Source organism: Nanorana parkeri, unplaced genomic scaffold (genome assembly GCF_000935625.1).
Source record: "Nanorana parkeri isolate BGI_ZX_2015 unplaced genomic scaffold, ASM93562v1 scaffold343, whole genome shotgun sequence".
Classification (NCBI taxonomy): Eukaryota; Metazoa; Chordata; class Amphibia; order Anura; family Dicroglossidae; genus Nanorana; species Nanorana parkeri.
Genome location: NW_017306611.1, coordinates 636559 through 664363, shown reverse-complemented (window position 1 = coordinate 664363; position 27805 = coordinate 636559). Strand labels below are relative to the sequence as shown.

The window sequence follows — 27805 nt, the reverse complement described above, 5'->3', positions numbered from 1 at the left end:
GGGATATTCTGAAACCACTCAGTCCACAAATATGCTGTGAGCTATCAGTTCACAATAGGAAATTAGAAGCTGAGTGAATTTCTTACAGATTATCAGGTATTCTTCAAATTTTAAAGGGTCTTTAATGAGTTAAAAAATGGGAGTAAGCATTTATTGCAGAGATGTATTGAATATATATATTTTTTGCCCTGACATATGCTTCAAAGTGTATGCAAACCTTAAATCCACATTCCAGTATGTTTGGCTTGATGCCTCACTGCATACAGTTTTCTTAAGCAAGTTGTGTTTTGTAAATCTGTTGCCAGGTTTCTTACCCTGAAATCCTGCCAGTAAAGGAGATTCCTGCTGTAGGCAGAAAATGCTAAGCCACTGCCGCAGAATTAGCAGCAGGACTGTCAATCTGTCATGCAAGTACCTTCAGTTAGCTATTGGGCAGTTTTTCTGGTACACCTAATAGGTAGCTGAATAGCCAAATGAAGGAGCACATAATGGCTGACAACACTGCTGTTAATTTTGAAGCAGTGGTTTAGCATTGTCAGCCTACTGTGTGTGCTCCTGCTGTTATTGGCAAAATCCCAGATAACAAACTTTGCAAAAGATTCACAAAAAAAACCCAAAAAACGATTTGCTTAGGGCATAGTTCACACGTTTGCATTGCGCGAATGCACACAATAACGGTACAATACTGCAACGCGTGGTGGCATTCATTCTGAATGGAACTGCAACGCTTCTTGCTCACTTATGTGTGTTGCAGCGCAAAGCACTGCAATGCACTAATGTGTCCGCTGCCAGAAGAGCATGTCTGTTTTCTGGGATGTTGAGTTGAGATGAGAATAGGGGCGAACGGCAGCCAGCGAGCTGCCGGAGCTTCAGCTCAGCCGTTCCAGATGTTGGATCGGCTGAGTCGAAGTCCTTCTGCACTTCGGCTCAGCCGAAGATTCAGAGCATGTTCGGCTGACCGAAGTGGAGCTGAAGGCAGCCGATGTACAGCTGATTTCAGCCGATGTGCAGCTGAAATCAGCCGTACTGAGCCGGAGTGAATAGCCGAACTTAGTTCTGCTCACTTCACTTCGGCTGGGTTATTCACTTGGCTGCCTTAGGCAGCTATGTGAATAACTCCCATAATGCCAATAATACTGAAACACTAATCTTTAGTTTACATACACGTAAAAAAAAAAAAAAACCAAAATGGCAATTTAGTAATGATTTTTATTTGGAAATAGATTAATTTCTGAATTCTGGACGTTCTGTGTAAGAATTAACATGCTAAATGTTAGCTGGCATATTACCTAGAAGTAAGAATGTTACAGAATGTTTTACTAACTGGCTGCAAAAAAAAAGCTCATGAAATGGGCAGAAAAATATAAGAAACCATGTCTTCGCTGAGTTGCAAATATTCACCAAACACCCTTGGCGAACTGAGACTTTATTATTGCTTTGCAGTTTTTATCTAATGACATCTCCTTTTATTTTGCCTTTTATTTTTAACTTCTTTTATCTGGTTACCACTAAACGGCTGAAGGGAAATCCAGGGCTAGCAGGGATAGGAGTTTGGGATTCTGCAGTCAAGAATTACATCTCGGGTAATATACATTCATCTTTGCTTTTACTGCAAGCTCCTAATTGATAGACTTTTTACAGTAGTTCATGGCAGCTATATACATAGACCATGTGGTATTCAGCTTTCATCAGCTCTTCCAGGTTTACCTTTCTCTGTAATATTCATGCAATACAAGTGTAAAAAAAAAGGGGAAGGCTGTATTAGACGTGGCACAAAATATTATAAATCTATAATAGATATGTAAAAACCCAGGTAAAGAATGCTTATTTCATTCTTTTCTGGATAGGGCACACACTAATTCATTTAAAGTCGAGGGAAACTTTGAAAACAAAAAATTGCAAGTAGGCTTTTTAGTGCAGAAGAGACATGCTATGTCTCTTTGGCAATAAAACAAACGTACCTGCCCGTACGGAGTCTCCTTTTCAATGTAGACTGAGCAGCTCATGCCATGACTAAAATTAACATGCAGCATGTGCATAGGAGTTACATCATTCCCTGGACAGCCAATCAAGCCAGCCAAAGACCCGGCATCCAAGAATAAGCCAGGGAGAAGATGGTGTTGGGGAGGGAGCAAGGGGAGGAATATTAAGATCCGCTTTAAATGGTAACTGAGAAAGTCCAATTACTTTAATATATGATTAATTTGGAGAATGATGCATTTTAATTATGCACAATGACATGCAAAATAACTATTTTTAAAAGTATGGTCACTTTGCCATGAGTATCCCTAATTCATCTTAATATACATGTAGATTCCATGACCCAGTACATTGGGACAATGAGTCAACCCACCAGTGCCTATACAAACTGGAATATGAGATTTGGTGGAACTAGAAAACAATTCACCTTGTTTTATGAGCTGATATACTGATTTCTTCTTCATCTGCAGAACTATCCCTATCCGAGTCTCTGAATGGCCTTGGCTCCGTCTTGTTCCTTTCATGCAGCTGTGGGTGGTTCTCTTGTACTTCTATTTTTTTTGCCTCCTCTTCTTGATGTAGTATGTGGAAATATCTCCGTCCCTGCTTTACACTGCCAATCAGTCTTCTGCCAATCAAAACACAATGCACAATCAAGTGTAAATTCTTGAGAAAGGGAATCAATGTCGTCTATATATATATATATTTACAAGTAGGTATACTTGCAATTACTACAATTATTTCTGTAACAAACCTATTTGAATACTGATGTATGTGTTTTATATTAAAATGAGAACTTCAGGAAAAACATAAAACTCATAAAAAAAAAAAAAGTTGCATGACTATTTGCTTATCGGTATCTGCATTTTATATTTGCTTGTACTGTTCAGCAGAAAAGCTTATTGTGCACATCAGATTTAGTTTTTTTATAACAGAAAGGCCTGCTTTAGAGCATGTTTAGGGCAATGCAGTGACGTTAACCCAGAGAGAAACTTACCAGGGTGATAAAGTAGCAGAATGCTTTGTGTGCTGAAACATGCAGTGGGCATGGCTAATTTAAATGAGGGATGTGGCTAATTTAAATAAGGGATGTGGTTTTCCAAAAGACTCAATTCACCGTATAAATGCTCCAATCCCATACAAAGATTTCCCAGGTAGCCAGTTCTTGTAAAAACTAACATCTCTGAAAGGACAGGACTTACCAAATCTCCTTCACTGTATAAATGCTCCAGCCTCCACCTTTCCCAGCAGCAATGCAGAGACACAATCACTACCCAATTGATACTGCCAAAAACACATGTGCAGAGAATGATACAAGCTATACCAACTGACACCAACAGATTCACATCCACAGAGACACAAATAGTACTGTTCTGAGATCACCAGAAATCATAGTGATAATGATAATCATCATCAGTTGTGATCGATAACACAACTATCCAACCCTCCCCTCATGCCAAGGTCCTGGGTGTCATCCTTGACTCGGACCTCACCTTTCTTCCCCACATCCAATTGCTATCCAAATCCTGCCGCCTTCACCTTCATAACATCTCAAAAATACGCCCCTTCCCCACCAATGATACCGCAAAACTACTCATACACTCCCTTGTTATCTCTCGTCTTGACTATTGTAACTCCCTCCTCATTGGCCTTCCACTACACAGGATATCCCCCCTTCAGTCTATCATGAATGCAGCTGCCAGACTCATTCACCTTACCAACCGCTCAGTGTCTGCATCCCCCCTCTGCCAATCCCTCCACTGGCTTCCACTCGCCCAGAGGATAAAATTCAAAATATTAACAGTCACCTATAAAGCCATCCACAACTCTGCCCCCGGATATATCTCAGACCTTGTCTCAAAGTATCACCCTAAACGTCCCCTCCGCTCATCCATTGACCTCCTGCTTTCCAGCTCCCTTGTCCACTCCTCCCATACTCGCCTCCAGGACTTCTCTAGAGTCTCTCCCAACCTGTTCGTCTATCTCCCACCTTGACTGCCTTTAGGCGTTCCCTAAAGACTCATCTCTTCAGGGAAGCCTATCCCACCTCAACCTAACCACTGAACCTTCACATTCTCACATAATTCATTCCCACAGCTCCCACAGCTACCTCATGTATCATTTCCCCCTCCTCTTTTAGATTGTAAGCCCTCAGGGGCAGGGCCCTCCTTACCATCTTGTCTTGAATTGTATTGTAACTGTAATGTCTTCCTTATATTGTAAAGTGCTGCGCAAACTGTTGGCGCTATATAAATACTATGTAGTAATAATAATAATAATAATAATAATAGTGGTGGCTCTGCTACCTGACAATAATGTCCCTCAACTCCTGGCAGTGGAGAAATTCGTCTGGCCACATTGGCAATGTGGCAGGTGGGTGAGGCTAAGTGAGCAGGTGCAGCCAAAATCTGTACTGGTGATTAGTTATAAGTAGGTGGGAATTGAAGCTGATGGGAGTTGTAAAATGTAGTAAAGGGACTTATGCAGCACATTAGAAAGCAAAGAAATACCAAGCAAACATAACTTGATTTTCCTACAAAGTTACTGATTTTCTCATTTTTTTTCTTTACTTTTACACTTTAAGTTTTCCTCCAGTAATGGGATAGCATCTAACATATATTTTAGTACATCTGCAAGGATATAACACAATAAGGGCCAATTTCATGGGCCTTTTTCACTTCAGAACTGGTTATCTCTATATACAAATCAATGGGAATGCAAAAGTAGCTTGATATAGGTCTTAACAAGAACAATTGCCACCACATAGATACCAGCATTTTCGCTTTCCACATGGTATAGGAAAACTATAATATTGTGTTTGTTTTCAAGCCAAGCTTTTTACTGTTCTGTATGGGTTTATACTACTTGGCATCAAAATTGTGCTTATTGGTATTCTTCTTTAAAGCAGAACTCCAGAATTTATTTATTTTTAACCCTTGCAGTGGGGCTATCGCGGCTAACTGCTCGTTTGTGTCTAGATTAAAAAAAACAAAAACAATGATATACTCACCTAAAGATCCCAGCCGTCATCTTCTTAGACTAGTCCCAGGAATGTCTCTCTCCTTCCTCTGCAGCGGTTTAAGGTCCAGTACATCTGAGCGCCGTGACAGCTGGCCAGCTCGAAGCTTTGGGTGAGTATATCTTTGTTATTTTAGTACCTTAACACAAATGAGCACACGCACAAATGGGTAGCCCCACTGCAAGGGTTAATTTTAAAAATTCTTTAATTTTGTCAATGTGTGTAGCTCCCTTTTTTCAAATGAGTGTTAAACCTAACTTTACAACAACCTAAGTTTCTATCACTGCCATTTTAGGCCGCACATTCTCAATTCAAAAGTTCAACTGGTTTAAATAGGAGGGGAAATAGACTTTTGGCTCAATGATTGCCTTATGGTACCCTCCTTGTCAGAGCTATGGGGGTATCAGTCCTTCGTGGCTCCCCTCATTCTCTGTAATAGTTGCTTTGATGAGGGTATCTGCCCTACCTTCTGTGGGTTTTGTCATTCCAGTACTATTTGTTTGTTACTTTATATTCTGATTGATGCACCCTTTCGATTATTTTGTCAGTTGCTGTTCATTTTCTGTTCGTTAATTATTCAATAAGAATTTTGTGAAATAAATAGGAGGGGAAAGACTTTAAACATCATCTTTTACAGATTATGTTAAATTCGTAAATGGGGATAAAAAATGTACAGAATGTTTATCCATTTTAACCCTCATCAGTTGTCATATTAAAACTAAAGTGACATTAATAAACACGGATCTTTGTACTGTGCATAGCTAATAAATAATACATCCCAAGTGAAATAAAAGACGACTTAGCTGAACATTTCTATTGACTTGACAGGGTAATAATGCACAAACTGTGTAAACTTGATGCTAATTCCAGGTATTTATCCTGTCGCCTATTTTTACTGACCAAATATAAACAATTCAGTCATCTGCTAGACCTCCACCATATTCATTATTTATAATGCCCTTTATAATATCTTACAGCTATCTTACAGCTAATTCTTTACCTTAAAATAATATCTCATCATTTTTCCTTTTGCCAGGTTGCTTATCGTCTTATGGTAGTATCTGAAAATGTAAATTACTTTCATTGCCTTGGGGCAAAATTTATGTTGTTTTCATTTCTGTATATCTTTTACGTTTGTGGATAAAAAGTGACATGGTAAATATTTGCATACAAATGACTTTAGAAAGAGTGTTGTCTTCCAGCACAATTCTGTGCCTGAAACAGATGAACACATCTAATGTACCAGGCAAACACAAGCCAATGTATAAAAAGCAGTGCTCTGTAAAGAACCTTCTCCCCAAAATTGTTGACCATAATTCTTATTTCAGTGAATTCCAAGAAAAAAAAAAACATTTGTAGGTTTAGTATGGCACTATGAGAGTGATGAATGTAATTGCATTGAACGTGTATGTTTCAAAAACATATTTAGTACAGCGGCTGGGTTATTCACTTGGCTGCCTTAGGCAGCTATGTGAATAACTCCCATAATGCCAATAATACTGAAACACTAATCTTTAGTTTACATACACGTAAAAAAAAAAAAAAAAACTGGCAAAAAAAAATAAAAAATAAATACATAGAAGTTTATCCAGTCAGGGCATGTTAATTACAATAAACACTGGCAAAAAAACAAACACAACAGAAGTCAACGAAGGTTGAAATGATAAGTCAACAGACCTCCGTTGACGTACGTTTTTGGGTGTGAAGGGGCCTACAAAGAGACAAAACATGGGGGAATGTGTATGTATTGCCTTAGAACAACAGGTGAGAGACACCTGACCATCATTGGTAGAACATCACTTCTGTTTTTCATGCGACTTGCTTGTTAAACAGAGGTCCCACACACATGGTTAGCAACAGATTTGTCACATGGAGATTATTCAACAAGTTGGTAAATCCGCGTGTCTGCCAATAAGTTCATTTAGAGGGTTATTCACAAAGCTGCCGAAGGATCTAGCCGTAGCTTCGGCTGATCCTTCGGCTAGCTTCGGCCCCAGGACCCCTTCGGTTCAGTAGAACCGAAGGGCTGCTGTACGGGCTATACACTATAGCCCGTACAGATCCCCAAGTTGGCCCGAGCGGCTCAGTTGAGCCGAAGGGAAAACCAAAGCTGGCCGAACGGCTGGCCATTGGCCGGCCAACAGCCTGCTACTGACAGCTGGGCGGAGCCAGCCGTCATCTCACGGCTGGCTCCGGCCACTTGCAGAGACAGATCAGCATCCCCTGGTTACCAGGTAACCAGGGACGCTGATCTGTCATTACACTGAGAACACGGCGGGGCCGTCGTGTTCTCAGTGTGTAATGACAGTTCCACGTCCCATGGTTACCTGGTGACCAGGGGACACTGAACTGTCATGAGAGCTTGTCTCTCTAGGTAATTAGGTAAACAGGGACACTGATCTGTCATTACGATAAGAGCTTAGCAGAGCCGGCTTTGATATCACCGCCGGCTCCGACAAGCTCTCATTGTAATGACAGCTGGTCCTGGCCAATAGAAAACAGTTGTCACTGCTAGCTCCGCCCTATCTCGTTTTCTACTTTTTTTTTTACAGTTTTTCTGTTCTGCTCGGTACCACAGAAGTACCGTGCAGAATAGCCGAGCCGAATGCCGCTACTCACTCACTGCTGTTCGGCCCCTATGAGAATAGGCTGAACAGCAGCAGGTAGCCTGCCGGAGGTTCGGCTCAGCCGATCCAGATGTTGGATCAGCTGAGTCGAACTCCTTCTGCACTTCGGGTCGGCCGAACATGTAGAGCATGTTCGGCCGACCCTAACCTAGCCACAGCAAACCAATGTACGGCTAATTTCAGTCGGTGTATGGCTGAAATCAGCCGTACAAGTCTGAAGTGAATAGCCAAACAGCGTTCTGCTCACTTGACTTCGGGTTGGTTATTCACAAGGCTGCCTTCGACAGCTTTGTGAATAACCCTCATAATGTTGTAGGTAATCATTAAAAAGCCAAAGGACAGGTCTAAATCGCCTGACCTTAGTTTGTGCATGATATTAGACCACTAAATCAGGGGTGGTTTTATGCTGTTTACATGCAGGAAAATAGATTTTAATTGGTGAAGAATGGGAAACTAATAAAGAAGAAAAGCTCTGAATATAAGGTAAAGTCTAAATGAAATTGTTAAACTTGTTTCAGTGTTTGAAGTGCCATAATCCCATTAGGTAAAAAAAAAAACTTACATTGTGGAAAAATCCTATAGTAATCAGTCAGGAAAGGAGGAGCATTTATGAAAAAAAAATCTAAATGCAAATTACTTGAAATTTGGAACACATTCATTATTTTAATTAATTCTTAGTTGGATTCCATCACAACATGGATTTTATTCAGCTTGTCAATCTTAATCGCAATACCTTTTTTGTTAACAGCTTTGTAACTATGTAAATGGCCTGTGAGAATTAACTTCAAATGGTAGCACATTAAGGACACTTCCACTCGCTTTCCACTTTTTAAGGGCTTCTTTGCCCATTGTTATTAACTCAAAACTAAAAAATCCACACAGGTGTTCCCTTGCAGGGGTTTTCAACAAAGTAGTTTTTTTCTGTCATCAAAATAACATGAATAACATTCACTGACTTGAGGTGGTTCCTTTAACAAAACTTCTGGCCACACAGGCTGTATTCAAAGTGCTTGCCACACAGGCTTGCCTTTTGTCCTCTTGCCACACAGGCTGCTTTTCACCACACAGGTGAACTGCTCCAAAGTCTGCCAAACATACAGACTGGTTCCAGGGTGGAGATCCTTTCTTAGGAGGCTGGAAACATTTGTAGAGGCCTTAACAAGCCAGCTAGTTTCAGCTTGGCTTGTTACCTCCAAGCCTCCAGCCCTCTCAGCACTTCCCCCTAGAGGACAACATTTAGTATAATGCCTGAACCTGCCATACACATCTCCTGGCTAGACCCAGGCGTTTTTATCAGCCTGCTGCCACAGGGCACATACTGGAGCTTATTTGTACATATATAAAGTAAATGGCATTCACTGTAAAATGACTGTATGTATTATGTGCTTAGTGACAAGTCTAATATAGTAGATAAACAAAGGAGGAAAGTTTTTAAAAAGGACTAAAGCCAAACCTTTTTTTAGGCTTTAGTCCTCTTTTGGATCAAAGGAGTACATTTACTAATAAGTACCTTAAGTGACCCAAAGACAGCATCTAGTGGGCTACTACCCGCTGTTTGCTGACAACGCAGAGCCGCTGCAGCCAATGTTCTATTAGAATCCTGGACCCGTAACAAATCTGGACCCGTGTGTCACTTCTGGGGGTGTCGGGAGAGGTGTGTCAGCTGGGCGTCGGGAGGAGGGGGGTGTCGAGCTCAGAGGCACAGTAAATATTACATCATCTGCCTCAAACAGCTGACCTGAGTCCAGAATTTGCACAGGCTATTTGCCTGTATTGTGCATGTGTAGGGAAGCCAGTGGGTCCAGGAAATTCACAGGCGAGGTGCCTGCAGCCACATAACTGGACACATAATTTATTCATATTTGTTTCTTCTTTTTATTATTATTATTATTATTATTATGTGTTAAGTTAGCAAACAGCCTGTGAAAATTCTGGACCCGATCAGCTGTTGCTGATGCAATGTTTACTGTGCCTCTGTGCTTGCGTGTTCAGCCGACGTCGCCTGCAACTGCTGGGAACGTGTCGCCGGAAGTGACATGGTCCAGATTTCTAATGCAGTCCAGCACACTGATAGAGCACCAGGAAAGATTCCGTCAATATTGACAGGATCCACCATGCTGCTTGATTGACAGCTGGCTCTGCCTCTCTAGAGCCAGTTGTGCCCCTCCGCTCCCCTGTCTGTCTCCCCAATGAGCTATGGAAGAACAGAGGGGGGAATCCCTGCACGGAGCAGTGACTGGCAGGGAAGAAACTGTGTGCTGAGCGATCAGCGGTTCATGATCCCTCAGCTCTCGATCTATAGAGCCAGCCTGTGACACCTGCAGTGTCACAGGCTGGCTCTAAGTATTGGAAAGAGTACATTTTACTCTCCCAATACTTCTTCTTTAAAGCAGCCATTTAATGAAAATGGAAGGTCCACTGTATTGAAAGTCTCCTACCCACCAGAGTAAAAATAAACCTATTGCAAAAAGTCTAAAATAGTTACCTCGGCTCCGTTTTCTGTCGTTTTCGGGAGATATGGATGACATGACTGTGCCTCACCATTGCCTGTTGGGTAGACTAGCGCTCAGAATCTCACGTGTATGCACCCCTACAGTGGTCTGAAAACTGCAAAAGCCAGCTTTAAATCCATCCTAAGAACCACTTTGGATCTTTCTTTAGAGTCCTAAGGAGGCTGATAATTGTTTAGTCTGACAGCAGTAGACAATACTTACAATACTTTAAAGAGAAACTGAACTCCACAAGCAGTGCAGAAAAGGCAAGCAGAGGGCAAATTACTTGTTACCAGTACTGCCTGTGGTCTTCTGATCTTTCCTAATTGATGATTTACCATGCCTTGTTCTTTACTCCGTTTTGGTAGAGGCAGGGTTTTGCTTCCTCTTGTCAGAGCTTTCAGCAAAGAAAACAGTCACAGCACAAGAGTGACATCACCAAATGTCAACCCAAATCTACTGAGACTAGCAGTCAATGGCAGCATTGCCTTAGATCTCACACTTCAGAGATACAGCTGAAGGGGTAGAGGTGCCTAGACATTCTCACATACTAGGAAGTGCTCTGCTATTTTTCAGGAGGAATTCAAGACAAAGGGTATGTTTTTTCAGGGTACTGCTCTGGCTCAATTAATATTCCTAAATGTTTCCTAAATGTAACATCTTCACATTTTAACATGCTAGATTTAAAAAGTGACACAGCAGGCATAATACCTAAATGGAGCAGCGGAGTCATTAGGCCAAGGTGATGCTTTTTCTGTGCAATGTTTCAAGAAGGAGGGGGGGAAGTTCTGTAGGCTTAGTATATAACAGGTGTTTGCATCACCTTTGGCTTTACACTGATCTCTGCAAAGCAGTAATGTTTGTTCATACATTTGGTTGGGAACTCTGTTCAGATCCTTGAGCAGGGTTCCTGACCTCCATGTATGAGGGCAAACTTCCTTATTCTTCTATTGTGGTTGTGGAACTAAGCTTGCTTAGTATTTTATTTTTCTCTGAACTAAGTGATTTGTTGTACATGCTACACTAAGTATGTTCTTGTGGTTTGTAGACATTTGCAGACAGGATTTTAGAACCAGTTTAAGGTCAGTAAAGTGGAGATTAAGAGGATTGGCTATTTTCATAAGATTATCTGAAATTATTATTGTGATATAATACTGTATTTGATATTTTAAAACAAATTGTGTATGTACTGTTTCTGTAAGGAAAAGATAGCGAAAACGCACGCGCGAAAACCCACATTTCGAATGGCCGGAAAACATGCTTTGATGCGCATGCAAGCGAAACCAGAAGTGCGCGCACACGTCCGACACACAGGAAGGGACGCCTCGTCCTAATTCTTGTGGTTCTTGTGGTTTGTAGTAGGGTTGCACAGATACCAAGTACAGTACTCGGTACAAGTACGAGTACATGTACCGATACTTTTGAGCTCCAAGACTACACTAGAGAAAAATTCAAAAATTAGGAGGCCGCTGTCATTTGTAAGGAGCACACGGAGCTCCTGGGATTTGTGCATCTCTGTTTTAATGTATGATTTTGTTTTTATAAATATAAATAAAAGGGATGCACAGATACCAGTTTTGCGAGTACGAGTACTGGTACTTGCCGAGTACTTACAAGTACGAGTACTGATACATTTTTGTTTATTGTCATGTGACAGTTTTTCTAAAACAATACAGACTAATGATTTCAGGACAGTGGTGGAGTGCCAGAGCCAGGTCCCCGCTGCCAAGTACCAGTGCCAAGTATCGGCACTGGTACTCGAAAAGTATCTGTGCATCCCTAGTTTGTAGACATTTGCAGACAGGATTTTAGAACCAGTATATGGTCAGTAAAGCGGAGATTAAGAGGATTGGCTATTTTCATTAGATTATCTGAAATTATTATTGTGATATAATACTGTATTTGATATTTTAAAACAAATTGCGTATGTACTGTTTCTGTAAGGAAAAGATAGCGGCCACGCATGCGCGAAAACCCACATTTAGAACGGCCAGAAAACATGCTTTGGTGCGCATGTGCGTGCAACCAGAAGTGCGCACACACATCCGACACACAGGAAGGGACGCCTCGTCCTAATGGATTGCCCTATATAAACAAGCCTGCCTTTTCCTACATTGCTGATGGTCTTCGGCTAGTACCCTTGTGAACACGTTACCCTGTTGTATTGCCTCCCTCTTGCTTTGTTCTTGACCCGGATCGTTGGACTCTCTCTGTCTGTTTGCTTCCTGGTCCCTAAACTCGGCCTGTTTCCTAGACTCTCCTTTGCCTGTCATTTTTGTACCTCATTGTCTGGCTGGTTCTGACCTTGGCTTCCTTGACCACGCTCCTGCTTCATGATTCTGTCTCTACGCTGCCCGCCTGGTATGACTTTGGCTACATTGACTAATCTGCTGCTGGACATCTCTAGCACGGTGCCGGATCTCCTTATTGACACATTGCTTCTCGTTGTCCTCCCACGTTCTGCCTCCCCCTCCAGAGGGTGAAGGACACAAGATGAAAGGGAGACCTCCTCATCCACCAGTCTCATACCAGGTACGTAACTGTTTCAGACAATGCTGACAAGAAGGCATGATGCAACATAGTTGGTGTTCTTGTCCTAAAGCACAAGGGCTATGGATCTGAGTCTACAATTTTATTAACTCAGTGCTTTTCTATAATATAAAAAAAAAAAACCTGCTTGAAGCACTGCTAAAACAGGTCCAACCCTGATATTCCTAAAGTTGCACATAGGCTAATTGGCTGAATATTGAGCAATTCCCCACACTAAACTTTCTAGAAGTCAAAAACAGATTGATATCATGATAAATGAGAAATGTACATTTATTGCCCTTGACACGCATAAAATGTTTCTAAAAATCTGGTCCCCATGGTCTGATAACACTAAACCTAGAGTGTAGCATCCTCTGCCCTTCCCTCTTCCCCATTTCCCTTCTAACCTCTTCTTTGTACTTTCTTTCTTATCTCTCTCTTATCCTTTTTTATTCTTTGCACATCTAATATTTATCTCACCTTCACACACCTTGATATCCTATCATCATGCTCCCTCTTGCCATGAAAACCGCCATAAACATGGTGCCTAACGCATCCTGAGGCAATGTTTCAAATGCCTAACATCAAGCATACATGAAATTGACAAGGCCACAATCTATGCATAGATTACCAAGTTAATAATCTACTTGTCATGCTTGCTTTCTTATGAATTCTATGCAACTAGTTCTAACTGTATGCCATATAAGTATATCACATTGGCTTTTCATGTATCTCATGCCTAAAAAAACTCTTAATACTGATTGTGTATTCATTACACTGTTACTTTGCATAACATTCAAGAAAAAATATTGTACAAGAAAAAAAAGATTAACCTGATTTTTATGTATGAGGATTGTGGCTTATGAAGGTTTTACATCATTATTTTACTTATAAACATTAAAAGTGTCTATAGCACTGAAAACCAAAAGATTCAGCTTCAGCAGTTGTATTAACAGACAAGTTCATATAATGTAACAAACAGCGGTGGAATATGCACACAGCACTGAAACATGCAATGATATTAATGCATATTGATTTGAATGTAGTGTTAAATGTTTAACTTGAGGAAGCTACCACATTAAAATGATGCTGCTTTGAGCTACCCTTCTACGTGTGTAGGTTTTTTCTTCAACAAGGGACGAAAATGGGCTCACAAAAATGAGCAATATGCAATGTTCAAAAACCTACAACAGACTATTACTTTGATACAGCTGCACTTAGCTGTATTTTAATGACTATGTTTGTCTTGAAAAATGCTCAATAAAAGATTACATGCTAAAAAAACAAAACCTACAACAACCAGTCAGAAATGTTTTTCCACTGATCTAAGCAAACTTAAAGTCCATTTCCAACGTTGTAAGTGATTTGTATACATGTGCACATTTTCATGACTTACATTTTAGGCTTTCCTCGTTTTTTTATTGAACCTTATATGAGGCCTTAAGTCTAAAAATTAAACATTTTCTCCACAGGAAAATCACTCAGACACCAAGGTTATTCTTTATAACATGATCAGTAAACAGCAGCTCTGCCTTTACAGACAATACACTGTCGGGTGGTAAGGGGGGGGGGGGGCCACTCTGAATACTAATATATGGGAGGGGGGAGAACGAGCTTGCAAAACACAGGCAGATATTTTTACATGAGGAGATGAAGAGGAAAGCAGACAAAAAATAAGTTTGTGAGCTGTTGCACAGCAGCTGCCTGTTTCATGTACACTCGGTGCACATTGCTGGCATGTTTTTTTTTTTAAATACCTCTGCAAAGTGGAAATGGCTTTAAAGTATGCTCCAGCCCAACACAAAAGTTTTGAATTCAGTTGGATTTGTGGGACATCTGAATGGCTCTAATCTCCTACAGCATAAATGCTGTGATAGTTAAAGTTCCATTACTCTTCTGCATAGTCTTCAATCTAAGCCAGTAAGACTGCAGGTTCCCTTAGACACTGCCATCTCTACAAGCCTACTGCAGAGCTCACCTACATACTGTATATAGGAACATGACTAGGAGGTTGCTCAATCAAACAAGTGCAGACATTTACAGGGTTATTCACAAAAGGGTGAAGAGTTTGGAGAAGGCCAGAAAAGTGAACAATCTAGGACAACATAGCTGAACTGGAAAGTGAGCTGAATTAGAGATTTTTTTCAAATCAGCTATATTGTCCTAGATTGTTCTTTTCTCCTTCGTTCTCCAAACTCTTCACCCTTTAGTGAATAACCCTGTCAGAAGTGCCTACGCATATCTGCAACAGCGTCATAAATCCCTTAGATACCATTAGTATGTCATTCTGTCAGACAGAGCTTTGGCACTTCTTTATAGTGCCAACGTTTGACCGCCCAATACTGCCTTCTGCACATTCTTATTGGCCAATGAGGCAGCCAATTATAGTGATGGGTCAGTAGGGAGATGAGGGACAGAGCTTAGTGCTAAGCCCATCAAAATGACCCAACTTTTTGCAGCATTTCAAGGTTTTTTTTAAGCTGCTGTAGGTATGTGCAGACAACTCTGCATATTGACAGACAATACGGGGGCGGGTGGTAAGGGGGGGGGGGTGCCACTCTGAATACTAATATATGGGAGAGGTGAGAACGAGCTTGCAAAACACAGGCAGATATTTTTACATGAGGAGATGAAGAGGAAAGCAGACAAAAAATAAGTTTGTGAGCTGTTGCACAGCAGCTGCCTGTTTCATGTACACTCGGTGCACATTGCTGGCATGTTTTTTTTTTTAAATACCTCTGCAAAGTGGAAATGGCTTTAAAGTATGCTCCAGCCCAACACAAAAGTTTTGAATTCAGTTGGATTTGTGGGACATCTGAATGGCTCTAATCTCCTACAGCATAAATGCTGTGATAGTTAAAGTTCCATTACTCTTCTGCATAGTCTTCAATCTAAGCCAGTAAGACTGCAGGTTCCCTTAGACACTGCCATCTCTACAAGCCTACTGCAGAGCTCACCTACATACTGTATATAGGAACATGACTAGGAGGTTGCTCAATCAAACAAGTGCAGACATTTACAGGGTTATTCACAAAAGGGTGAAGAGTTTGGAGAAGGCCAGAAAAGTGAACAATCTAGGACAACATAGCTGAACTGGAAAGTGAGCTGAATTAGAGATTTTTTTCAAATCAGCTATATTGTCCTAGATTGTTCTTTTCTCCTTCGTTCTCCAAACTCTTCACCCTTTAGTGAATAACCCTGTCAGAAGTGCCTACGCATATCTGCAACAGCGTCATAAATCCCTTAGATACCATTAGTATGTCATTCTGTCAGACAGAGCTTTGGCACTTCTTTATAGTGCCAACGTTTGACCGCCCAATACTGCCTTCTGCACATTCTTATTGGCCAATGAGGCAGCCAATTATAGTGATGGGTCAGTAGGGAGATGAGGGACAGAGCTTAGTGCTAAGCCCATCAAAATGACCCAACTTTTTGCAGCATTTCAAGGTTTTTTTTAAGCTGCTGTAGGTATGTGCAGACAACTCTGCATATCTCTTAAGGACCTGCACCTATATGTTCAGCTGTTTCTTAGAATTTGTTCTAGAGTTCTAAAGACCCTTTAAAATGTATTTGAGTGCCTCTTCTTTGATATTTCAAGAAAAGAGGATTTCCAGTCACATCCATTGGTGTCCCACAGACCCTCAACAAAAACAGATATATCTGTAGTGCTATAAGTGTTCAGGATGATGTACACTGAGTGGCCAGATTATTATGATCACCCCATCAGTACTTCGTTAGGCCAAGAGATGACTCCACGAGATGACTTCGTTGGGCCGCCTCGTGACTCCACCAGATGTTGAAAGGTGATGCGAGGAATCTGACACTGCACTGTTGCCCTTCTGTTGTCTTGTACCAGTCAGGCCACTCTCCGTTCTGCCCTTTTTTCTGCCCGTGCGCGAGAGCAGAAAAAAAATGCCGCAAATGCGAGTCTGCGGTCCGTCCGTTTTTTTGCTACGGGAAGACGGCAACAGGTTAACAACAGCTGCTCTTGAACATTTAACGAATTATGCTGTTTTGCTGATACTCGTGCCATGGCTCCGAGCGCCAACAATCATCCCACGTTCAAAGGCTGTTAAATCGCTTTGTTTACCCACATCTTCAGAAAAAAATCACTTCTACTGTCGTGGTAAACAACCTGCTTCCCTATTTATAATGGTCTGGCCCTCTAGCAACTTCAGCGCGAAATTATAGCTAATTATAGCTAATTTGCCTACAAACGCCAGGTGGTCATAATAATCTGGCCACTCAGTGTATACTTAGCGGTGGATCGATCAGTGCAATTTATTGCGTACATTCCTAGTTCAGTGTGGCCTCCACTGCTGGCCAAGCTTCACAGTTACCATGTGGACCCTCCCAGAATGCACTAACCCTTATTCACAGTTACAATTTCCAAAGCTTTAAAACCACTTTAGAGCCGAGTGCATAGTTCAGAACTTTCAATGGCATGTTGATTACAAAGCTAAAATTAAGAGTTATTTAAATGTTACTCCTGTTCCCACCTCACAAACAAACAGTTCTCAGACATAATCCAACATTAAAAACACACAAAATGACTCATACCATTGTGCAGTTAAACAAGTATATCTTGACCCAAGTACCATCTAATTAATATGAGTCATTGTTTCTGGTAAAAGAACACTGTCCTTTAGAATAAAGTAGGGAAATAAGACTGTGAAAAATGTTAGGAGCACAGCAATTAAATTGATTTTTGCCTTGCGGCAAAATTGCAATGATTTTTCTGTTTCCTTGGCAACTGATATGACAAAGTTTGAAGCCAGAGTAACTCAAGTACTTAGTTAAAAGGGTCGTATATCCTAAAATAAGCCTCATTCATTCTATATTGTTGGAAAAAAACAGACATGTATTTCAAATTGTTATATATACTTACATCTAGCAGCTCAAATTTAATGTGAAAGCTTAGAATTAAAATAAAGTGCACACCAGCTAAATTTCAGTGTCTACATATGATATCCTTGTTCTCTGCCAGATGGAGGTAATCGGTCGGGAACCTTGTTAATGTAAGCTCTTCTTCCTCCTCCTCTTCCTCCTTCCCCTCCTCCACCTTGAACTCTTACTTCCTCTTCTCCTTCCCCCATCTTCTGTTCCTTCTCCAAAATTATTATGACAAAAGGAGAGGCTCTGGGGAGCTGATGTGTTTTTTAACTCAGCCATTAAAGAAGGTAGTGCAGAAGGTAGTGAAGTGGCTGGCAAAACCTTTCTCTTCTTACTCCTCCCAGAAGCAGAGCAGTCAGTTGTGTGCAAGTATGTGAATGTAACCTCTTCCTCCTCCTCTCTCTCTTCTGCTAATTCCGCTATAGGTGGCTTTACACTTCAAGGCATTGGCAGAATTACAGGCCACTCTTATCCCCAGGACCAGCCCACAAAGCTCTGCAGTGTGCACCTTTAAAACAAATCTGCTGTTGGAGCAGAAGAAAAAAATGTCCTCAAATCTGCCCCAGTGTCTTAACATCAGCTTGGCAAAACTACTGGCTTTGCAGCTGCTCCCATTCCAGATTGTAGAACCACCTGTTATGCAAATGTATGGTGTCTGCTACAACACAGTGGCATGTACCCAGCTGTCATTATTTTGCTCAGAAGGACATCCCCCAGCCTTCATTATTTTGTCATCCTTGCCCTCCACCAGGAGTTGAAATGCAATGAGGCAGCACACAGCAAAGAAGGAATACAAGGTGGAGGAGAGCTGGGGTGAGGAAATGTTTTGGGCTTCATTGGGTGCATTTCTCTCCCTTCCAAATCTTGGGAGCTGTATGGATGTGGGGTGAGATTGGGAGGGACTCAGGGTCCTCTGCTGCAGGCAATTTGTGGCAAATGTGGTCTTTTATGCTTAAATGACTGCACAAAAACAGCAGTGAGTGAATAGCCGAATCAGAGGGACCGAGTAGAACAGAAAAATAGTTTAAAAAGTCCAAAAAAATAAATAGAAAACGATTGTGCGGAGCTAATAATGACAGCTAGCTCCGCCCAATAGTTTTCTATTGGCCGGCGGTTCTGCTGCCGTAAAAAAATAAATTAAAAAAAACTCTCCCGGGCGCTCTGGGAGTCTCTTGCTCCCGGCCGCCCAGGAGAAAAACACTGATGTTTCTTTTTTTTTCTTGATTCTGACACGGAGCATTGCTAGATTCCTATTGGCTATTTCAATTTGCAATAGCCAATAGTAAACTAACATTGCACCCGCCCTCTGCTGCAGTTCTCCATCAGGTCCATCAGCAGAGGGCGGGTGCAATGCAGGTTTACTATTGGCTATTGCAAATTGAAATAGCCAATAGGAATCTAGCAATGCATTCCTATGGGCAAACATTTGTTTTTTTCTATTCTGACCCGGCTCCGTTTCAGAATAAAGAAAAAAAAAGAAAAATCAGTGTTTCTCTCCTGGGCGGCCGGGAGCGGGAGACTCCCGGAGCGCCCGGGAGAGTTTGCTGTCTGGAGATCAGTGTCCCTGGTTAGCTGGTAACCAGGAAAGCTGATCTCTCTGCAAGTGGCCGGAGCCAGCCGTAAAATCACGGCTGGCTCGGCCCCCCTGTCAGAAGCAGGCTGTCGGCTGAGCCGCTTGGCTAAGTTCGGGAGCTGTACGGGCTATTTTGAATAGCCCGTACAGCAGCCCTTGGGTTCTACTGAACCGAAGGGGTCCTGGGGCCGAAGCTAGCCGTAGGATCGGCCGAAACTACGGCTAGATCCTTCGGCTGCTTCGTGAATAGACCCCTATATGTCTGTATTTTGCCACTTATTTCAACAAATCCTATCTGGCCAAGTTATCTTGAATGTTCACAGAGCTAATTATTTTAGAATGTGTGTATATCAGCACCAGAAGATTGTATAAAGCATAAAAACCCCTAAAAAAACCATATGGAGATTTTAAACTATTATTTTGATATCACACAATGCATCTGCTATTCAGATGTTCATTAGAGTAAGAAGCTCTCCAATTTGCCAACTTTATTAATTTGTTAGATTGCGTTTTGATAATTACGGCAGAAGGTGAGCTGCGGTATCCTTAATTCTTGGAATGACAGCTATGGAGTAGATAAGAAACTTTCATGGCTTTAGCAATGATTTGATAAGCAGAACTCATGTCTCCAAATATGTTCTATAATCCCAGCTTCCCATTTACAAAGGGCAAACGCACTACAATCTTATGTCACAGCATTCTAAAGCTGAATTTGTGTGGATGACATTAATTTTCATTTATATTGCATAATTGGGCACAACTAGAATTGCAAAGTATGTTCCCTCTAATGATTATACAGTGTTCTGAGAATACAGGCACTTTCATCTATGGTGTGCAGGCCAAGATTGGTCAATTAGTGCCCAATTAAGGGGAATATGTGACTTTTCCATCTGCGGGCACAGATGAAGGCATGCCAAGCATAGCCTAGGCTATGATCAGAACGTAAACAAAAAAAAGTCAGCTAATTGATGCCAGTCATATTGCACTGGTACCATTCATGCAGTGCATTTAAATATAGAATTCCCTTTTACGTGAGGATCCTATAAGATATCTGTGACTATTTTGATCTGTACTGTTGCACGGTTTCTTTAGTGATACTATTACGCAATAGTAAATTCAATGAACTTGTATTGGCAACACCCTTTAGTTATGTGTATATATCACATTATCATCTGCTAAATATTATAATCCATAAAAAAATGCATACACAAAAATATGATACTAAAATGTCAGGCAATAATCCTGAAACTGATATGAGCCGTGGATTAGCTCACTTTGTTTCATAATTATGATAAATCTTGACAGCATATGTTGTTTTTTGGATGGAATATAAAAGTTTAATCCATTATTATTTTATTTAGCTCCTGTAATACAATGATTAATAGAAAACAGAGGAGGTGAAGTATGACTTAAGTATTTCTAAAGCCAAAATATTTTTTTTTGCTTTGGATCGAGTGTCAAGTTTTTATTGTGGTGTGTGTCTCCGCTTTGGAGAGCCAGCCTCTCTATTTATCCTGGTGACTGTTACAACTGCAACATAAAGTCATGGTAAATCAAACATTTTCCAGTTGTCACTGGAAGAAGATGTGAGGGGGCAGCCGGGATGTGTGGTGGGTTGTCATCTAAATGAATGGCAACACAAAGCACCTAGTGCACGTTAGGTGAGCTGTGGCATGGTGTACATTAATCGCATGGTTCATTAAATTAATGCTACGCTATGGTGTGAATGGGCCCTTACTCTGTCCAAAGTTGTATGAAAATGGTGTTCTGTTTGTATATTTAAGCATACATCTCCTTGTCTATAGTGTTCTATTGTCCACAGAGGGATGGGATCAATGTAAAGGACAACAGGCAGCAGAGACAGAGAAAAAGGTAGTTATCTGTTTAAATATCTCCAAAGGCTTTAGATGCACTTTAATTGCATGTGGTGGCAGAGAAAAGTGTTCTAAGGTGTAAATTTAGCATTATAGTCCCCTCAAAGTCAAATGTCTCTTAAACTGGTGTACTTTTTGTCATATTTTTGCCAGCCTGCCGGTAAATTTGTAAGAACATGACCAACCAATCCATGACAAGGATATATCTGAGATGCCTCTACAAATGCACAAAACTACACAGACAGTGCCAGTGGGTGTTCTGACTCCAAGTGTTATAATAGTGGGTCATCCTTTCCTTGGACCTCTATGCATGCCTTAAAGTTCCCTGTGGAGCTATAGGCAGAAGAGGGACATGACAAATGCAGGTCAGACCCGAGCTAGGAGGGGCTAGGTAAGTTTTTAGGGGAGTGAGTATTTTGTCTTGGGTAGGTTAAAAGGGGGTGCAAGGGCCAGCTAGCAAAGTGATAAGTGGGTTTAATTTGGGGGGTGAAGTTAAAGTGACATTAAAGGATAAAAAATGTTCCACTCACCCCAATGTTAATGTTAGCACTTACCTTAAATGATGTCTCTTAATCTTCTTCTTCTTTCCTGATGTTTTCATCTGTCCCTTCAGCGGTGCGGCGGCTCTCCGATCCAGCGCTGACTCCTCTCTGCTTGCAGGCACTTCTGATCCAGCGGTGTCTGCATGCGGGTGCACTCGTCCATAGACTTACCTTATGTCTCTGCTCGTCTCCCGGCCGAGAATCTGCGCATGCGCCCGCTTTGCGGCCGCACGAACAGTTTCCTTTTCTCGGGCGGGAGCGAGCAAAGAAAAAAACGTACGTTTAAACCGCTGTTATAGCGTGTTTTTTTTAAAAACTGTTCGCCTATATCTACTGCTTTATAGCAGTAGATATAGGCAAAAAAAAACGGGAGGGTTTAGAACCCCTTTAAGGGGGCTATCTTATAGCATAGCATAAGGTAGAGAACTATTTTAGGTGGGAAAGAAAATAAATTAGATATTAGTTGTTTAAGGCTTGTTGTTTTTTATGTTAACCGGATAGAGGAATACACTCATTCTAGTTAGAATTAAGGGGTGTTCTCTTGTGGTTGTGTAACTAGTGCCATTTTGTCTGGGGGAATATGTATAAATGTGTATAACATATTTTTCTTCCAGGTTGGGCATCCGTTGGTCGGGTCCCTCTCAGTGCCATGCATTATGCGATAAATAAATTGCTCTCCGCAAATAGAAAAAGGGGCGGGGTATTATGGTAGTGCCAATGGTTGAGCTGCTGGGCTGTATAGTTTTTGTAGCCAGTAAAAGTCTGTTATTGGCATACCCATTTGTGCCAAGCAATGGGTGGCCGGTGGTGGTACAGTTACATGGGTCATAGTGTACCCCCTGTAACTGGTGAGTAGTGTTTTGGCACTCATCAGGGACCTAAGTGTTTGTTTACAGCATTATTCTTGCACTATGTAAATTTTGTTCTCATAAATGTTCGCATTCCTGTGGCAATTCAATTTCTAATGAAAGCTATATTCATTTTGTTTAAAGTTATTGTTATTTCAGTGTTTTTTAGTTAGGTTGGCAGAGAGGGAAACTTGGCCTTGCATTCAGTCATGGAGCAGAATCGCTGCAGATATTCTTTATGAAATAGCTGAACTCACCAAACACTTGGTATTCACAAATATAATTTACTGCATGAAAAAAATTATTTAGATACAATATGATGTGGTAGATAATTGTACTTGAAGGTTAAATGCAATATTTATTTCCTAATCTCAGTGTGTCTCCTGCAGGAACAAAAGAATAAACTCATATTGAGGAAGAAGGAAATTACATCATACAAAAGGGGAGAATACATAGAAAATGAGTGCAATAAAAACAGTGATTACAAGGTGACAACATAACCCTGAATAAAGCATTGGAAATAAACACACATGCCATTGCATTGTCCATATACAAACAAGGACACATTTGTTGGTACCCTTCCACAAGAAAAGAAGACCCCAATATTTTGGGACCTAATTTTTTTTGCACATTCTTTAGAGGCAATTCATGCAAACAAGGGGATTTACAAATTGCAAGGGGATTTTCCCTTAGCTTCCTCAATGTAGTGAAGCTCTGCTGACTTCTATCATCCAATCATGTGCATGCAAAAATACTGTTGTTTCCTTGCTCGTGATTGGGTATTGCTACGTGAATTTTCACCCTATTCACTAAACTAAGGCAAAATTCCCTTGCAAAGTGCCTATTTGCCTTTGGTAAATCAACTCCACTGATTACTTGTAGCTCCTAAAGTACAAAGTTATACACAGCATAAAAGAACAATAAAACGGAAGAAAAATAAAACAAGCATATAATCGAAACCATGCATTTTATAAGATTATTTTTATATCTGTCATGAACTAATCATAGACAGTTATCACTGTAATACCAAGCACAAGACATTCATTGGGCTTTCACAGCCCAGGGTTTTATGCGCAAAGCTTTCATATCTTTTATTGAGATGAAATGTAGGACTGCTATATGCCCCTAACTCAAGGACAAGTCTTTTCAGCTATTCATTTCTTTTCTGAAATTTTCTTTGCAATGAATAAATATGTTGGTTCAGAAATGTTCTCAGTAAAACAAAAACAAAAACATACAATGCAATATAATTATTGAAAGCATGTGGTTTAAATTCTTTTGAAGTGTGTGCTTTGTGCTTATGATGGACATACTGTACTAAGTGTATTAATGGAGTTTTAGGGCAATTTACATTACATGAATAAAATGGTCCATGTGAATTATGTATGGAGTCTTTTAGGATTCATGTTGGCTTACTTTGGTTGATAAACTGCATTTACTCTGTCAAACAAAGCAATGCATTTCTTCTGTTAAACAATGCATAATTGCAGCATCTGGGAAAAAGATTTTAAATTACACTGTTAATATTTGAATTTAATGATTCCTTTTTAGATTTTATCTTAGACTACTTTAACCTGTGAATAAAATCAGAACTTCTGGCAGAGTGTATAGGGAACAGGTCGTGTGCCATTAGCTTCATTGCAATATGTTGCACATAGGCTTCACAAGCTGCACTGGGCAGAAAACGTAAAAAAAACATCCCAGGGGATTAGTTTGGATGAATGACTTAGACTATAGTTCATTGTAGCTACAGTAGAATATATATCATACCATCTGTTCCATGGTTAAAGGTTCATTAACAGTTGCCATATTTAATTTGTATTACTTATGGCTTATTGGTACAAGAAAAAAAAATTATAACAGTGGTCAGTTTAAAAGGGTGTCCCATATTTTTCCTAACATGTTCCCAATTTGAAAGGGTAAAAAAAAATTAAGCACTATTGTTTAAAAAAATGACCAGTTATATGTTCTGTATATTTACAATATACACTGAGTGGCCAGATTATTATGACCACCTGTAGTTTGTAGGCAAATTAGCTATAATTTTGCGCTGAAGTTGCTAGAGTGCCAGACCATTATAAATAGGGAAGCAGGTTGTTTACCACGACAGTAGAAGTGATTTTTTTTCTGAAGATATGGGTAAACAACGCGATTTAACAGCCTTTGAACGTGGGATGATTGTTGGCGCTCGGAGCCATGGGGCGAGTATCAGCAAAACAGCAGAATTCGTTGAATGATTCAAGAGCAGCTGTTGTTAAAGGGTTTAAAGACTGGACTGTCAGCCGAAAATCTGGGTCTGAACGTGCAAATTGTGGCCATCAGCGACTAGTCAATGTTAGGGCAGAACGGAGAGTGGCATGACTGGTACAAGACAACATAAGGGCAGCAGTGTAGTGTCAGATTCCTTGCATCACATTTCAACATCTCGTAGAGTCACGAGGCGGCCCAACAAAGTCATCTCGTGGAGTCACGAGGCGGCCCAACGAAGTACTAATGGGGTGGTCATGATAATCTGGCCACTCAGTGTATTTCTTCCTAAATGTAAGCTCATCCTAGGGATTGAATCCCCCACTGGATTTCTATTTCAATAAAGTAAATCTGTCACAAACCTGGATCATTTCCACTAAGCATGTAATTAAACATGCACCGCCAGAGGTTAACTTTAATAATAATAATAATATTTAAAAAAACAGATGTTGAAACAAATAATAGAGAGATAGGTAAAGTTATACATAAAGCTGGACTGTTCCTGCAAGATTTGAGCTTATCCCCAGCATTTTTGCCTACTGAGCAACTATGTTAGTATTTTAATGTGAAGGGCAGTCTCAGGGATGAATAGAGACATGCTCGGCTTCTACAAAAAAAAAAAAGCCAAGATCATAAGCCTGGATCTAGTTATCATTATAAAATGTGATTTTTATTAAAGATAGCTTCAGCTTATGCAAACAACATAACAGTGATCAACTGTTATTTTTTTTGTTTGTTCTTTTTGTTTCTCTCCTCTGTTTTCTTCATGAAATGGTAATCGTTAGACAGAAAACTGTGGTACTGGGCATCAAGGGTGTTAGAAGGGTGTTACTTCAATGGCTCAAGTGGTTTTATGAGTTGGGGTAAAAAGGCGTGGATTCCACTGTGGAAGTAAGTAAAAGAAGAAGGGAAAGGAGTTCTGACTGTAAATTAGATGGGATGAAGCGTTGCTTATTACCCAAGGTGGTTTGGGAGGACAGAGGAGAGTTTAGGAGGGTGGCTATGGGGTTGATGTCTGGGGGGGGCAGATTCCATGGGTGGTCCGGCCTCCCATCCCAGAAGGGTCAGGGGGGCAGAGTGGTGAGAGACCCATTAAATGAAAAGAGAGGCAGATGGTATCAGGTTAACATTAAAAAGTTTATAAAAAAATAAATAAAAATAAAATATTTGAAAAATGTTGAAAAAATTAAAATAAAAAAACATTTTCGGTTTTGGTTTTGGCCTGACATTTTTTTTTTTAATTTCGATTTTGTTTCGGTCTTGAAATGTCCATTTCGGTGCAGCGCTATCTATTACATTAACTATCAAAATAAGTGTCAATAGGTAGAGTTACACCTACATAGTTTTAAAAAAATCAAATCACCTAGAACCAGACAAAGAAGGACAGCTGATCTGCCTTTGTTTAATGGCTTTAATAACTTGATGAACAATGGGAATACTTGTTATTTTGAGCCTGGTTGCTTTGGTGATCCAGCTTCAAGGTCAGGTGTGGAATCATGTCTGCCATTAAAAAAAAAAAAAAAGTTGAACACTGGTTGATCTTAAACTCTGGATTACTGGGGGGGTGGACTGCAAAAAAAGCTGGCAGAACCAATTCCATGATTCTCCCTTATCTGTGGTAAATACCATAGAACCAGGTATGGTTTTCCATCTCTAGAGCATGTAGGCATAAATTTGGTGCCCTAAGTAACACCCTCTGTTAGAATTATTTATTTTTCACAAATATATCCTTGTTTACCCTAACCGAACATAGCTTGGAATATTAGGTTAATATGTAAATAATCTAATATGATATGACTATTCCGACTGATGTTAGAAAAAAGTGTGGTCAATAATTATACAGGGAAAAACCAACTCTTGGCCTTTGTGGTCTATAGGCAGATGTCTACTGTGCCTATTGATAAATCGAGCCCTGTATACAAGTACTGCCTGGCAACTTTAATAAGTTCATATTCTCACCATTCAGAAGATAAGAATATTGGCCCCAAAGAAAATTCTAGGATAAAAGTAAGAACCATGCACCATGTGACCCATGAATGTTTATGTACGAATGGCATGTAACAGTAAATATCTCATTTCACAACATAATATATAATTGTTAAGTGAATTATAAAATAAAAACAACCCTGCAACTCCAAATGTTTTGTATATTTCAAAATAACTGACATAAAAGATCACAGCAGACAGAGCCATATTACATTTTTACCTATGCAGCATATCTGATTTGTTAAATACTGTATTTGCAGTGCTGTAAACATGCACATAGATAATACAGAAGCATTTTCCTTGTGTTCATAAGGAAACACTTTTACTTATAATTTACCTGGTATGGTTAAGCTCATTATTAAAGCTGTCTGTGTTCTTTTCCCTATGTCTCAGGTACACAGAGGATCCAGGTGATAAAGGCTTAAAAAGAAAAAAAAAAGTCAGATTTAGATAAGCCTTCCTAAAAGCTCTGATCAGAGGTGTGCTAATTATTATATGCATATTGTGAGCTTGGAAAGTTCCTCCTAATGCCTATAAAGATTAATGTAAACCTGTGATATATAAGAGCTGCCATTGCTAACTTATTTTCAGACATGGTTATTCCAGGGCTGTCATCCTAATCCTGGCTTCACTGCCTTGTGGGTCATTTATGTGAAGCAACCTATTATTTTGTATGCATTATTCATTTATCAAATTCTTTTAACTGACAAAAAATAAATAGTGCATTGGTGTGGAATAATTATTTGTCTACATGAAGGCTTTTGGGGATAATGGGAACATAGGTGTGCACACAGGGTGAGCTGGGTGTGCTTGGGCACACTCTAATCCCCTCGAGTGCAACACCGAAATTGCAACAGCGGGCACCATGTTTTAAGTCATTGAGTCAGTGGAGAGATCACAAAGACCACCATAGCCATACAGAGCGCAGCAGCACTTGCCACTTACACTTCTCACATAACAGCTGCAGTCCTCCTCAGTGCTTGGGAAGCTGTGAAGGTGCATGGGTGGGGCTTCTCATCCAATCAGGAAGCTGGGCGGCTGATCACATAACCAGGCTTCCTGCTTCATTACTGCACCCATGCTGGAAGATGTAAGGGACAGTTGAAAAGATGGGAATCCTGGATGCCTCAGTTCTGTGTATGTATTTATGCATGTATATATATATATATATCTATATATAGATCTATATATAGAT

At 40.4% G+C, this 27805-nt stretch overlaps 1 protein-coding gene across 1 annotated transcript in view; it reads right to left on the bottom strand.

Moving 5' to 3' along the window:
- The window catches only part of CCDC60 (coiled-coil domain containing 60), a 78311-nt gene extending 50621 nt beyond the window's left edge, over positions 1–27690 (bottom strand). Inside the window, exons 1-3 of the mRNA XM_018558489.1 lie at positions 27682–27690; positions 26948–27030; positions 2408–2608 (exon numbers count right to left, since the gene is read on the bottom strand). Coding sequence (XP_018413991.1) covers positions 2408–2608; positions 26948–27030; positions 27682–27690 — 293 coding nt within the window. The remainder of the gene's footprint in view (positions 1–2407; positions 2609–26947; positions 27031–27681) is intronic.
- Between the last annotated feature and the right edge of the window lie 115 nt (positions 27691–27805).